Genomic DNA, 15,691 nt, shown 5'->3' with positions numbered 1-15,691 from the left:
GTTTTTCTTCTCGTTATTTCAGCCCGATCCTAGGCCCCACTACTCTTGGAATTTTTCAATCCACATCATTAAAAATTAATTGTGCCAATCTATGGGAAAACTTTCCAATTGCCACATGTGTGTGCTTGTTCTTTTACCTACATGAGGAGATCACCATAACTGATATGCGTCTTGGGAAAGAAAACTCTGAGTAAGATTCCGTTGTTAGGAACCATGGTGAAAAACTCTTTCTCTAAACATCCCTTGTTTACTCGCATTTTAAATTTACAGGAGAACTTTACAAGTCCACGGATTCCTTTACAACCGCATTCTTTGTTTCATCTTGTTCTGTTCTCGTTGGTGTAAGCCTGATCTATTTTGTTCAGAAGCTTCGTCCAGATTTGACACACAAGGAGGAACACGGAAGAAGAGAAGTGTACGATCCATCGCTTAGCATTCATTCTGCGAGTGTGGTGGACACTCTGAGTGGGATGTTTGTTACCGAGCCTGGTGTGTCACTCTCTAACCTTGATCCTGTAGAAATACATTCGTACCAAAGATTCGATGGTTTCCGCCGAGAAGATTCAATAGCGACTTTTTTAGAGCCTTTTCAAGGACAGATGGCAAGTAAGACAGAGATGGAAAATGTGTATCGAAGAGCTGTCGACAATTTATCGAGCACAGGTGGAGTGACGGCCCACCAACGAAACAGATCAGACATAAGTGGTATCTCAAAAATAACCTTGTCTTCTCAATCACGAACAGGCAATGTGGTATCTGGTTCCATGCTATCATTTTCAGAAATGCCAAGGAATCTTGGTTCAACTTCGGGTTCACAAGTTCCTGTGGGAGAAACAAATGATTTAGCAGAGCCAAGTGAGTCCATTACTAATCTAGTAAATGCAAATGTCGTAAAGCCAAATCCTGAGGAAGCTGGAATTCAAAGACCAGATGACGACTTGATGATGAGAGAGGGCGATGACCTGGAAAACCTCTCGGTGGCTTCCGATAAGCATGACGCTACAGTTGACCCAACTAGTAACATGCAGATTGGTTTGGAAGCTGGGGACCTTGAGAGGCCTCTCAGTGATGTCACCAATGTTTCTCTGAGTATTCAACCCATGCAAGTGGAGCTCGAAAATGTGGGGGGAATTCAACCAGATGCATCGATTTCTAATGATGTGAGCGCAGAGATTGATGTGGAATTAGTTAAGCTTCCTCCCCCTCCAGAAAGCAATCGCAAAAGGAGAATTGGCCTCGTGGACTCTCTAACAGACGAGCATCATGATACTGACAACATTTCGAGCGTGGTTGATGATGATATTGAGATTGTGTTCGTACCAAATATCGAAGGAACAGTTGGTGACGGAGTAGCATCAGAGTATGTTAAAGTGTGTACAAGGACTCCCTTAGAAGGCAACAGTTCAACTGAGTCGGAGGGTGGTAGAGAGGTGTTCCAACTTGTTCGTATCCCGCCACCCCCTACAATTCCACGCACAGGACAGCTACTGGTTCTGGAAACTGAGGCAAACGAGGTCGGAAGAAATGCTGCAATTTCTGACATAAAATCAGATACCGATGATCCTGTACTCTTTGTAGAAGAAGTAATCAAAGATGTTTCTCCCAAAGACTCACCCCCTGCTCAAAGAAAAGAAAAATTACATCTTGCCATTATTGATCAGCTTAACGAGTTAAGTGAGCGCCTTGAAGCTGTTGCCGCTCGCCAAACTCAGCAAGAAGAAAATGGGGATGATGATCAACCCGACCAAAGGCCTGTTTTCTCTCCAGCTCTTCAGAGTTTGCCGTTAACACCTCTCTATTCTGCAAGTCACAGCGTACCACTTACACCGGTTCGTGCGTGGTCAAGCTCTCGCAACACTCCTGCGCCAACTCCGCATCCAACACCTCCAAGTGCCTTTCTGACAACAGCACCGACACCTATCCACACACCACGTACGCCAGCCCAGAGCTTTTCAGAAATCTGTGCACCAAATGATGTATCTGTAGCGAATCCATCGAGCTCAAAAATCTGCGAGACGAGGCAAGCTAGGGAACACGATTTAGATAGCTGGAAAGACATCAATGAAATTTTTAGCCCTACACCTTCTCGAGAATATTCTAGCAGAAATCGCAGCAGATCTTCTTCCTTCTCTGAAGTAGGACAAGAAATTGTCCTTAACGAATTGAGTCTTATGAATATGCGTGAGTCCACGGAAGCTTTCTCCTCCAAACTTTCAAGCGGGACCAACTCTTCTATTTCGAATAGCGCTAGATCATTAAGTGACTTACACAATGTTAGTGAACCTATTGATGTGGTTGTTGGTGTTATGACAAATGAAGGTCAGCTAGGTCACACAAACTCTCCTGTGGATATAATAGTTGGCCACCCAGGACCATCACCTATTTGTGAACCAAAAATTCCGTATTTGCATTTCCAAGGAACGGATGCCTCCAGGCAAAGTCAATGTCATCATCATTTCCATATAACGAGGCTTCAAACCACCCAAGCAGACGACCCTTGTCGAACGTCAGCTACGAATTACCCTCCATCTTCGGAAGAAGTGGTGCCAAAAGAAGAGAATCTCTACCAGGATGTGGTTACACAGGAAGCTGACCAGCACTTTGACAAGATGGATCCAAACTTAAACCAACAAAATCCAGTGAGCACAACAGAGATACAACCAGGAAAAGAGCATAATTACTGTCAGCCTGAATCAGTAAAAATTCAACAACCAGAGACATTTTCCGATCCCGCAAACCCAGCCGAATTGCAAGAACTATCAGAATCTGTAACAGAATCCGGTGAAGTGCAAATATCTGGCGTTCTTACTGATCAAAGTTCAGTGGAAAAACTTACAAACTCATTCTTGACTGCAGAAAACTTATTCTTGGAAACAGATAAAATAGCGTACACGAAGATTTCCGAAAACAACCCATTTCAGCCATCTCCTGAAGGTATTCCAGTAGAGTCGCAAAATCTACTTCAGCTTCATGATGAATCTCTAGCACAAAAAGAACAGGTCCTTCCTTCCTGGCAGCAAACAGAAACGCTCATTGACCGAGAGCAGTTTAAAGCCGAAGAACCGGACACGATTTCATCGGAAAGAAGGAATTTATCACACATCTCGCCCACATCAGATAATTCTCCCCGACAGGTTGAGCAGCCCTATTGTAAAGAAACTTTGGTCGCTCCTGACGAAGGCCCTCATCAACAGAACATTGTGACATCTCATCCGAAGGAGGAGGCTACAGAAACTGATCTCGCAGGACATACTTCGCTCACCTCAGGAAATATAACGGATACATACCAACATTTGACTGTTCAGAGCAAGTGGACAAAATTCAATTCAAGCCAAGAGTGCTTAATTTTTGAGATGGACACTGAAAGTGAATCGTCCTCTGAAGGCAGTTCGAAGTTTGAAAATACCTCGACCAAGATTTCCCCAGATGCGAAGAATAAAACTCAGGATTCCAAAACTAATGATCAAGAGAATCTATTTCCTCCTCTTCAGATTTTTTCCGACGCAGTCGACATTATCACTGCAGCCAAAGACCAAGGTTTTCCTCTAAAACTTCCTCCACCACCCAAGCAAGTCCATAGAAAGCGAACAGACACCACCATCTTGACCAATAAGGAGAATACTTGCCCACTTGGGGTTGATGTCAGAGAATATGTGGGGAAGGACACATTTACAGCAGATGTTAAGAATATTGACCAGGGAGACGGTGTACAGCCTGAAGTAATGATAGATAATAGACATGAAAGAGACATCGAGGAGTGCTTTAATAATGAACGTCAGGGTGTGGAAGCCAACCCGGTCCTAAGTGGGGCGGATTTGTCAGCGACTGGAAATTCTGTCAGCGAGATTGAATCCGATTTGTTAACTGAATCTAAGCTTGAAGACTTAACGAGTAAACAGAGTGGCAATTCAATATCTGGTATAATCTGTCGAGAATTTGAGCTGATTCAGGATGAGGACGGAGAATGTAAATGCGAAGATGACTACGATTCTAATGCAGATGAAGACCTGGCTAAAGCTTCGGTCCATGATGACATCGCGCCTCTTTTGGTGAAAAACGATGGACAGATCCAATATGTGAATCTACGCGATCTTCCTCAAGATTCCCAAGTTCTTCAGAAACGCCCTTCCACTGATTCATCAACAGATGATTCCAGCACTTCAACAGATTCGAGCTCGAATCTGTCGGAGAATGAACTGCCTTACAACAAATTGCACGAAGATAGCTACACATCGGACCAAGGATAGAGATAAATAGTCGTCGTACGTACTCATTGCAGAGCTGTAACGGTTAGCGTAAACAGTGAAAATCAGATGTTAAAATCAGCTTGAAAGAGAAGACAAATAGTTTATATAAGGAAAGCTAAGAAGGAAAGGGGATGATCTGAGGCAAGCAATAAACGAGTGACACAATTTGCCAATTTAAAGTATGCATCCTTCCCACGGCTAAAAATGAGAGCAGTGCGTACGAAAATATTTGTCATATATCTCCTGCCTCATAGACATTTTTCAGGGGACTGTTTATTAGTTAACCGGAAAATAAACTGAAATATAAGTCAGCTGATGAGCATACTTGAAAGAGATAATACCATGCGAAGGTTCATATGCCTATTTAATTTAATTCCGAACTAGCTATTCAAGGAGATGTATTTGATACACACCTTAGGCGCAAGGTAAACTTTGCAGGCGACCATCATCGATTTAACCTCAACACATCGCGTAGAGTTATTTTATTGTCTTTAGTTCCGGATTCAACCACCTCCCATATTTAGATTAAAAACGCTTTTACTTCTCTACATAAAATGAGATGCACGCCCCTTAATTTATGGCAAAGTTCATTAATATTTTGACAATTATCCTTAAAGAAAAAACCCACATGATATCCCTCAAACCAGCAAGGTTAAGTATAACTTAAATCATTTTCAGTAAATCGATTAATTAATAAATTAAGAATTGGAACTTTTTGGAGACAACGACATCATTGTTATTTTGCTAAGATTCCACCAACCATCCCTAAGATGTCCTTTTTGAACGAATTCAAATCGATAAAACCAACAAAATAATGAATAAAAAACTTACAATTCACAGAGGAACGATCTCGATACATATAAAATTAATAAATATTAAAATAAAAATTCGTAAAAATTCGCAATTAATACAAAGTATTGAAACTTTGAGTCACCAAAACATTGAAATGTGCTGACTTACCAGTGCCTAAAAATGGCTGACAAGTCAGATATTCTTTGCAATTCTTGAATGGAAAACGTTTCTTAGAAACCAATAAATATTCGATGTTATTTTGATAACAAATAATTCCTTCTGAGTCAGAAGTTGCCCCAGTACAACACTGTGTATCACTAGGATCATTAAAACGTTTTTATGTACCCTCTAGTCATAAAATTAATTTTGAAATTGTTGGATAACGGTAAACGCTAGTCCATAATGACGAACCACCCTTTTTCCCAATATGGTAATCTTTTATGAGTCTCTCTCAGACAGTACGTCCTAACACTCTGTCGAGTCCGATCTTTGTTCTTCATCGAGATAAGACTGCCTGTGGGAGAGGAGAGCGGGCTCGTTTCCGACTTAGCGGTTGTTAACAATCGCTCTGACGAAGGGCCAACGCTCGAAACGTCAGCTTTTAAACTACGTAATTTGATCGGAAAGCAGTCCTAATGAATAACATAATTCGCTTCATCGATCAACTGTTATGGCCAGCCATTTTAACCAATAATAAGTACCTTTAACATAATGATAAAAAAGTCCTAATCAAATGGTTTGAAAGGTAATTTTATAAAATCGTTTCTCGACAAAGATCTAACTTGCACCCAAATTCTGACTGGGAAAAATTGGGTATTATTTTCATCTCTGTGTCAGCCTTGGAAGCGTTTTCATCGCCTGAATAATCTTCAAATGGAGTTCTTGGATTAGTTTCTACTCGTTCCAACAAGGATTCAAACATAACACTATACAAATCCATAGCACCTCCAACCCAGCCCTCTTGTTGAAGTTTCTCTTGTTGAACAAAAACCTCCATATTGTCAAAACTCATAGCCGGTGTTACCAAGGTTATAGACCCATGTTCGTTTTCCAGTGACTTATCTACGACTTCACTGAACTGAGTGCAAGAGCTTTGTCTATTGAAGTCACTCTCATAACCCGATGAACCATTCAGAGAGTCAGTGCAATGTAATTGGGCAGCGGCAGACCATGCGCGGAACATTGCTGACTTAATCAAAGGTGGCGTATCAATCTCTCTTAACGTTCCCATAGAAACACTATGCTGTAGCACGTGATCGCAGCGAGTTTGTGCGAAGAAAGCAACCTCTATTGGAAAGCTGTAAATTGCTCTGGGCTTCTGCTTGTAGTTAGTTGATTGTTTCTTGGCATCGTCGCTTAAAAGAACCTCTCTTTCTTCGCATACTTCTATTTTTTCCGGCATCAAACGAGGCACAAGGAACAACAGACAAACCCCAAACGTCATGAAGGCTCCAGAAAGGAAGAACGCAATGTCATATTTTCCGAAGACATCAAAGATAAAACCTGTGATGAGTGAAAAATGTGATGAAGGCGATATTTCAAAAGAAAGTGTGGGAGACTCTTTGTTAACTAGTTTTGCGTCTTTGAGAAAGGTGGGTAACCTTTTATGGACCAGCATATTCCCCCAAAGGGAAGTAGAAAGGCCCTAATCGCTCTTAATGTGCTAAAAGATCTCACTGAGGGGCCTTCTGCACAAGCGGACCAAACTAGAATTGTCCCGACCAATTCAAAGGACAAATTTTGTCATGAAGAATTTTTGTTTCGTCTGTTGCATCCGCATTTAAAATTTTAAGTCGTCAAATTCCGTCAGCGCCTGATCTGTTCATAAGAGCGGCCAGCATAGTTGCCGAAGGATTCCACCTCCAATTTACAGGACTTATCCTAGGTCGTTTTAAAATTTTAGAATCCCCGAATTTTGCAACTAAACACCATTTGTGCCTTTCTGGTAAACTGACTTCAGTTCAATTACACGCTTGTCGTAGCTTTTACGACGAATGATTGAAAAGTTTATCACGGTTTTGTTTATTTTGTCGATTTTGTCCAGTTTTTACCCGGGACAAATTTTGTCAGCGGAGCGTAATTTGAAGATTTGTCCGCTTAGTCAAATTTTGCATCTGTAAAATGTCGGTGATGACACTTTTCCGCCAGTGCGGAAAGGCCCCCAGGTATAATGCACTGTTTAAAATTGAATAACAAGTTCACCTTAAAGTTCATAATCTCTCATAAGAGAGATCCACATTGCTAGTTATGACGTCATCCTCTATGCAACTTATTTTGGGTTTGGATACGAACTCCTAATTATAGACGTGACATTCTGATATCACTTCAGTGATACTAACCTGCTACAGGAGGGCCAAGTACATTTCCAATAGCGGCCGCGAAACAAAGATTTCCAAATGCGCGCCCGGCGAGTCTTTCTCCAACAATATGCAATGTACCCATCCCAAACATAACAGCTAAACTTCCATCAAAACAACCGAAGACAACGACATATACAACTAAAGAAGAGTAAGTCTTTGCTAAAGGAAAGAGTGTGGCGTTAACAGCTAACATAAGGCCCATTATTTGAACCGATACAATTTTGTCCATTCGAGGATTATTAACAAGCCTTCCAAACGCGATGCGAGCAGCTGTATTCGTTATGGCCTGGTAACCAATGAGTAATGCGCTTTTGGAGCTCGGTATTCCAATCTCGTTTGCAATGCTGATCTGTTGGAGCAATAAAATTAAAACATGTTTTGTTTTAGAGTTAATATGCAGTAATTTGCTTCTAAACTCTCCTTTCACTGTTGTATTTACCAAGCGAAAACTAATATGGGGTAAGCGTTGTGCAGAGCCTAAGAAAATCTTTGTTGGAACTAGGGGTAAGGTTTTCCAAGGCCTTTCGCCAGCGCAAGGGGCCGCTGGAAAAACACTGTAAAAGTTTTCACAGTTGTACTTACCAAAAAGACAAATGGTATAAAGTTTCCGAACGCGATGAAGCTTAGGGAAACGGCCCATACCGCAAAGGCCTTATTTTTCCAAGGATTTAATTTAAAAAATTCCAAAATACGTAATTTAAGCTTTAGGATAGTCCCACTTATTGAATGCCTAGATGCGTTGCTCTTCTCCATTTCAACACAATGTTCTTGCACAGTTGCAAAGCCACCGTAAGTCACACTTGAAACGCTCATCAAAAGTGACATTCCGGCGAGAATTCTCATGGTTATCCTCCAGTTATAATATCCGATAAGTTGATTGATGGCCCATGTTGTCGGCGGAACACCGAAGCCAGCCCCAGCGATAGCGATTCCATAAGCCAGTGATAAATAATTTCTAAAATGCAATGGTAAACTGACCAAAGAGGCGAAGTAACAAAGACTCGTCCCAGCTCCCCATAGAAAGCCATAAGTGAAGTACAATAAAGAGAAACTGGTTACGAATGACGTAGAAAGAAGACCAGTGAATGAGAGAAGGCCTCCAACACACGTGACCACTTGGCATCCGAAGTGCTCGCACAGCACTGTAGTCAGAGGTCCCAGGAAAAACATGAGTCCAAATGCCAATGAGCCTACCCATGCTGTAAGAAAATAGATTCATATATTAGAGGAGGCTGGTTTTCACCAGATAGTCTCTTGAAGAGATCTGGGTCAAAGTGAGCGCCATAGGCACAAGGGGAACAAAACATGTCCCTTTTTTTTGGTGCTTATGCAGACGCTTTTGTCGTGGGTATTTTGATTCGCTCAACCCTCACAACCTAACATCAGTATGCATATTCTCCATACTGTTCTCTATACATTCCCTAAGATACCGACATGGAGAATTTGCCTAACAATCAAGAGCTTCTTTAGTCCGTGATCAGCTCCTTTATTCTCCTGACCTTAATGTGTGCTTAAGGGGTGATATTGTAAGGAGAAATTAGATGCTAGTCATTCTTAGGGTCTAAAGGGTTAACGTGTAAACATACTGTCTGAATATAAACTTTTACCAGCCTCGCCTGGGTATCAACAATTTCATACAGCCCGCAGAGCGGGTGCCAAAAGCGTCCTTGTAATTTCTTTTATACAAAACCAAAATCGACCTTTCTTTCTCTTTGCTGTTTTCATTGAACCTGAAATTCAACTTAAGACTGGCGAATATGAAGGAGGAGTGAAACTTTACAGCACAAACCTTAGGGGGAAATCTTTTTTTTTCGGTCTTCTGTTGCATAACGCCAAAAACACCGGAAATGACGGACGAGGTCCGCCCGAAGTCAAAGAAGACATTAGATTGGCATTTTCGATATTACGATGAGAGAAATTTGCGCTAAGCATTCTGTGAAACTAGCTTAACCAGTTCTTTGATGACATTGAGTCGATAATATCAATGACGTAGTGAAGCAAATAGTTCGTGCTCTTGTCGAGCCTTGGTAGCTGATAAGACAAGCAAGCTAGTCACGAGATGTATGCCTGTTTGTTTTCTGGTTTTCCCTGAATAAACAAGTTATATGAACAAAGGGTCAGTTTTTGCTCACAGTCCGAGGTAACCGTAAACTATTGCCATTGGAAACTCAAGTCAATCGTTTAAAACCGACTAAACGAGATGAAATTTAGTCCTAGACTAGAAACATTTGAATATTTTCAGTGTAGCTGAAAGGAGATGATTTGATATTTGTTGATGGTTGGTCCTTATGGATTTCACATTGCGTGACTATAATGGAAGGTTAAAAAAAATACGTTAGTGAATGGGACAAATATAGCAAAACCACAAGATCGCTGATGTGACCTTTTGCTTTCCCTGAGAAAAGTCAACAAAAAAAAAAAGAAAAAAAAAGGGAACTGCTTTGACACTGGTCCAGTTAAAACCGCCTCATGTCCATACTGATTTTAATTTTAAATGATCTGTTGCCAAGAGGCCAGAATCACATGAAGTTGCGTGCATCATTAGTGCGGTGGCTCATAGGTACCATTCTAGTAAAAAGAAAAAAGGTGGATATTGGAGTCAAAATTATAACTGTAGATCCACAGTTATAACTTTTGATTCAGTGCTACCACAATGGATCCAAAGTTCGTAATAATATATAACTCTGGAACCCTAGCTATAACTTTGGATCCGCAGATGGAGCTCTTACACAGATATCCATTTTTTTCTTTCATTCAGAGAAACACTCACAAGCCACCTAACAAAAAATTAAAAAAAAAAAAAAAAGATATTCTCTGGGCGACTCTTGTAGACACAGAATGCGTGTCTTTACAACTAACATTTCACGCTCCTGGCCTGTCACATTCTTCAAGGTCTCTCTTAGGTGACGTAGGATCTCGTGACGAGATAAGTGTTCGTGATCTCGCCTTCTCTGATACTACTGAATTATCGAAAGCCGATCGACAAGCAAGGAATTTTAATTTTCTGATCAATGTCAAATACTCCATGTGTTGACATTGTGAACAGGGGAGGCCTTCCTGAAACTTGAACACGAGATTTTCTTCCGTTACTCTCCACTAGTGAGTGCAATCAAAAAAGACCGTCCTTAATGTTTTACAAAGATTTAGCGTCAAATAGTGGTCAAATATCCAATTGTTCTTAAATACAGATTGAATCTCCACGTCCCCAGCCCCCACCGTTTAAACACTTACTTACATCTTGTCTCCTCCCCTGCGAAATTGCTGTAGCCCCTCCGAAATGGGGAATTTAGACTTTGACGTAAATTTTTTAATCAGAAATCTGTCGAAGCAGGAAGGCAAATAACACTGATTTAATCATGTTAGTCATTCCCTGTTCTCTCAAAAGAGATCAACGTTACTTTCCGGAAACTATATAACATTACCAGTTTCCGGAAAACGTGCTTGCGTACCAAACTGGATCTCACACGAAGCAGAACATCCGTACAGTGAAAAACAACTGCGCAAAAACTGGTTTATCTGGCCCGCTGTAGCCAAAGCTCATTAACTTCTGGTTTACTGAGTAACGGTAATGAAATATTCATCGTTGAAGTAAACTTGACAAATTATTTACTGTTTTAGATGTATTCCAAAAAAAGCTACAGCCAATCACAGCAGATGTTTTGGTTTCGTATTTTGTCCTTAGCGATAACCTCTCGGTAAGAGAAGATACATGTGTTGCAATGTCATTTCATCTGGCTTACAGATACATGCCGACACTATAAATTAGATGCATAACAGGAATCAGTGATTTCTAAATTTATTAACTATACTGATAAAAAAAATTCAGAATAAAGCGGATCGAAATATTTCGTACCTGTAGCGGATTCACTCCGGTGAAATTCCCTGTCGAAGGCGATGAAAAAAATCCCCACGGAACTGTGTATCCCAAAGATAGTGAACTGCACTATGAACGAAGATGCGCAGACGAACCAGGAACGTTTAGAATCGTAGTTGAGATCCTTGGAATAATTCGTCATCTTATGTAAAGAAACATGGATGAGAAGGCTCCAAGATCCCTGCGAACTCTGTGTACGGGAAAAAATTTGCTGCGTGAAGTGAGGTTTAGGTCGTTTGATTTTCAAAATCTCTTGTTACCATTGGATTATAAACTGGTTTATTGAGAAGCTGGTGATAGGTTGGATTTCTATTGATGAGCAATTAGCGCAACCACAACAGGTACTACCTGCAAGTGAACTATGAACTATGTTCCCCCAGAGCACGTGAAAAGAAATATTGCTGATTTATATGAAAATATTCTGGCGCATACGTTAATAAATAGATGCTAATTGATGGACGGTTAGCTCTGTACCCTACTGCTTCCCAGACTGTCTGACAATCAAAACCTCAGCGTGTGGTTGGTGGTTTTCGCGCAACTCACGTAATTTAAACATAGTGAAATTAATGGCTTGTCAAATCAGAGAAACTTTCCTGCTTTTAAAAACAGCAAGATAATTTGAGATACTTAAAACTCAAGGCATTCAGGTTAAAATTAGATTAGTGAATACGCCGGATATGAGTCTACCCCCGGAGATGCAGACTAACAGCTAGATGTCAGGAAGTTTGAGATATCCGGAACTCCCCTTCGGTTTGATGAGATGGTTCTGGCACACCCTTCTCTCTAAGTGCACTAGAGGCGAAAGGGAAGGAGAGAGGAAGGCACCTCTGCTTGGCCACCCAACTGAGGATGTCCCCCCGCCCCAGAAGTGCTCAGGATTGCCCTTTTTGTTCCCTTAAAAAGTACGAAACAACAAAAACAACTTGACCAGCCATTTAGTATTTACCTTGACCTCAACTAGGTTAATAACCCATATCTAGTGTCTATATCTGTACCAAAAGAAGTGCCGGAATGATCAGCTTGTTTTTGCTACCTCCTTTCTAATCATAAAGCCAAGAGCTGTTTACGAGGCTGTTAACGAACGGAGATGCCAGATATAGAGTAAGGAAAGCCTTTGTGTAAACCGATAAACACGGACGGTGGGTGCGAACTTTGAAAAACGTGACCTGTCAGCTTGAGTCTATTAGAGATGTGTACTTTCTCGTAGCTTAAAACCACGTGAGGTTGGGGAGGGGTCGGTAATATGAGAAAGAGGCTGTCAGCGGTTTGCTTTTAGTCTAAATAAAATCCCAAGCTAGCGTCAACTTGCTCCAGTTTTGTACTTTACAAGTTTTTTTTTGCGTAGCTCTGTGCGAGAGTTAACAACTCTTTAAAGTAGAAAATTCAATTTTTAGTTTCTAGCTAAATTTTGTTGCAAGAGCGTACGAAAGTCAGCTGAATGGACCATGTCTGTTCTACAAAATGCATTCTTGGAAAACGGAAAGGTCACAATGAAATATATGGATAAGGCGAAAAAAACAAATGGGAACAAGGATAGTTGAAAATAAAAAAGATTGACCCTGATTGCAAAAAGCACATTAGGACTGGAAAATTTACGCTAATTTCCCGAAATTGTGAAAACTGTGACGAAAGCGCAAATTAAAGCGTCGATGCCGAGTGAACATAAACCCTGTGGTGAAAGGTGCTTTCAGTAAAAACTTACCGCAAGATATGTGATCTCCCGTCAACAAGAACAAAACTGAGGCAGTTATCGGACTCACCGCTGAAACCAACCGATCAATCTCTATTGTTTAATATTTGCGAACAATGCTTTCTTTTATAGATACCCAAACTAGGTTCTGATACACGGAAAAACACTGAAGGACATGAGAGTTCGTGCCTTATATCCGTTCTTTCACGCCCTCTTAAAATATTCTGAGAGATTTAGGGAAGGGTCAGGATTTATCGCCTGTGGAAGGGGGGGGGAGGGGCCAGGTCTCTGTAATATTCTTACGGATGCCCCTCATCGGTATTTAGTTGGCAGTAAATTGTCTATAGTCTCCACTTTTATACTCTGTTGGTGACAGCTGACCCCCCTGAAACCATGCGTTCCCCCCAAAAATCCTCCTACCACCCCCCGACGATAAATTATGAGAAGAGCTTCCCCCCTTCCACAAGACTGTTCAGTTGAACGAATCACATGAACGGAATGAGTCCAGAGAGCGTGATGTGACGGTCTTGAGGTCATCATTTTATCTTCACGAATTGGTCTCTCTTAACGCGTGACGCGATTAATTAGAGCAGCTTCCAAATTGTTAATTAAAGCTTTTGCTTCCTTTCTCGCCTTAAACTCAGAGAGGTTCGAGTAAAGCCTTCTCCTTGAGCCTCAGCCTGTAACCTACCGGTAACCTGAAAAACAGGTGACCCTTTTGTCGCGTTTTCCTGGCGCGAGCGGAGGCAAGCGACGTGATAAGCGCTCCTTCTCTGGCGCGTGACCTTCCCATTGTATTTTCCTTGAACGAAGCTTTGCTTCCCTAAAAACGCAAAATATCCTCAGCTGTTCTTCGGACTAAATCGGTTACTAGACAGGTCTCAGTATAACTGGTAATCACAGGAGATTATAGAAAAGTGTTCTGTTGGTGTTTATGCTTCTTGTGGAGGCTCGTTCTCCAAACACTAAGTAACGCACCACTACACAAGCTGTCAAGCGACACACAGTCGAGAAAGGCCTGAAAACGAATTATCCCAGTAACTCTAAATCGTGTAAATTTGTTCAAAAACGGGGCAAGGCGAGATAAGGCTAGGTACTCACGTGAATTTAGCTAATATCGTGTCGAACCCTACGAGAATTTCAGGCAGTATCTCTCGAGAATCCCCGCAAGATTCTGGTGGGATCCTCGCAAAAACCCGGGCGGGATGACGGGCGGATATAAGTTAAGATGCCCGGGGGATCCTAGTGGCAATCACTGCGAGATCCTCGAGAAATCTTAATAAGAGCGCTGCTGGGAATCTTGGTGGGAATCACGGCTAGATCCCGGAAGGATCCCGCGCAGTGCTTCAAAAAAATCATTGGCCGTATCAATTTTCCCAGACTCACGCTGCATCCAAATTTGAAATGCGTCAAATTTTAGGTTGTCCCTTGTAAAACTTTGCTTCTCGCATTTATTTTGAAGCAATGCACTGGTCACTAATCATGGTACGTCAGTTGTTTTCGAGGACTCAAAGTTCGCCTTGGACCCATAATTTATATTAAACGTGTGACACGTCCTAAAAGCTCCGGCAGACTAAGCACACGGCCACATCATAACCTGAGATTATAGCCTCTAATATCTCACCGCCTTTCTCACTGGAAACACAAACGAAAAAAAAAAAGCAAGTTATCATAGTTCGATAACGGCAAGGATTTCAATAACAGCTGTATACCTGCCTAAATCTTGATGCAAACTAACGCAGTCACAAAACGTATTGCGCTGTTTTTCTTGCTCCGCTACGCTTGCTGTTGACTGCTTAGTATCAGAAAGTTGTGGTACACAGACGCTCCATTGGTCCTTTCTGCACCGAAAAAAAAAACACTCGCATCTCTTCTTCGATTTGATCTTATGCAAATTTTTGGCAAAAATTGCAATTAGGAACTTATAAACGAAAAAAAAAACACAACTTTACCGAGTCTGTGCTGGGTGATTGGTCTCCCTGTGGGTTAGCCTTATCGCTCCACACGGAATGTCAACTTTTTTTTCGATGTCACTCTTTTAGGTCAGGAGATGATCCAAAATTGATTTTTGTTACCGTATTTTTATCGTAGAGGTGTCCGATGTTTTACATAAATGAACTCAATTATTTGGTTTATCTGGTATCGTAGAGAGGATAATAAAATAATTAGTAGCAGGGGGCTCCCTCAGAATGTAACTCGCCAAATGTTTGCCTCTATGGAGTTATTAATACTTTGCATGTTGGCGAAGAAATTCCTCCTTAAATGTCTTGATATCAATGTATTTATCGTTTTACAGACGCAACTCACCGAATTGAAAATGATTCAGCTTCCAGTACACCTTCAGAGTTTAAACGAGCTGGCTGGCCTGCGTAATTGTGACGCAGTCTGATGATAAGTTATAATTTCCAGTTAGGCGACATCTGTGAAGAAGGATCAACTTAAAACTCGAGTTTCTATTACATTTTTTTTTGCCCTCAGCAGAATTTTCATGAGCTATTGTTTCTAAAAACACACACAATGCAAAATTTCGTGAATATATTAATTCCGTATTCTATTTGTTTACATATGAGCAAACAAAAGACAAAAAGTACCTTTTTAATTTACTTTCACACGGTGGATTGTCACACAAGCTAGCGTAGAGAATCAAAATGTAAACCCCTTTTCTGATGCTTACCATCCATTAATGTCCAAATCCCATCTCCATGATACACTTGTGAATCACCCGCAT

The 15,691-nt window shown here is 41.2% G+C and overlaps 1 protein-coding gene across 1 annotated transcript; it reads right to left on the bottom strand.

Moving 5' to 3' along the window:
- Positions 1-4,557: 4,557 nt before the first annotated feature.
- On the bottom strand, positions 4,558-13,065 carry LOC131781011 (monocarboxylate transporter 10). Its single transcript, XM_059097653.2, has 5 exons — positions 12,976-13,065; positions 11,253-11,463; positions 7,982-8,598; positions 7,379-7,748; positions 4,558-6,542 (listed from the first exon to the last, which is right to left on the bottom strand). The coding sequence occupies exons 2-5, from the start codon at positions 11,413-11,415 to the stop codon at positions 5,791-5,793; spliced, it is 1,902 nt and encodes a 633-aa protein (XP_058953636.2). The 5' UTR covers positions 11,416-11,463; positions 12,976-13,065; the 3' UTR covers positions 4,558-5,790.
- Positions 13,066-15,691: the final 2,626 nt, after the last annotated feature.

Source organism: Pocillopora verrucosa, chromosome 2 (assembly GCF_036669915.1).
Source record: "Pocillopora verrucosa isolate sample1 chromosome 2, ASM3666991v2, whole genome shotgun sequence".
Lineage (NCBI taxonomy): Eukaryota > Metazoa > Cnidaria > Anthozoa > Scleractinia > Pocilloporidae > Pocillopora > Pocillopora verrucosa.
The sequence above is the reverse complement of the archived record's forward strand: the minus strand, read 5'-3'. Positions and strand labels throughout refer to the sequence as shown.

Excerpts from the sequence above, each read along its gene's own strand:
- LOC131781011 (XM_059097653.2), bottom strand. The coding sequence starts at position 11,415 with ATGACGAATTATTCCAAGGATCTCAACTACGATTCTAAACGTTCCTGG. Across the intron at positions 8,599-11,252 it reads CCGGAGTGAATCCGCTACAG|CATGGGTAGGCTCATTGGCA; the intron begins GTACGAAATATT and ends ATTTTCTTACAG. Across the intron at positions 6,543-7,378 it reads ACTTGGCCCTCCTGTAGCAG|GTTTTATCTTTGATGTCTTC; the intron begins GTTAGTATCACT and ends CACTCATCACAG.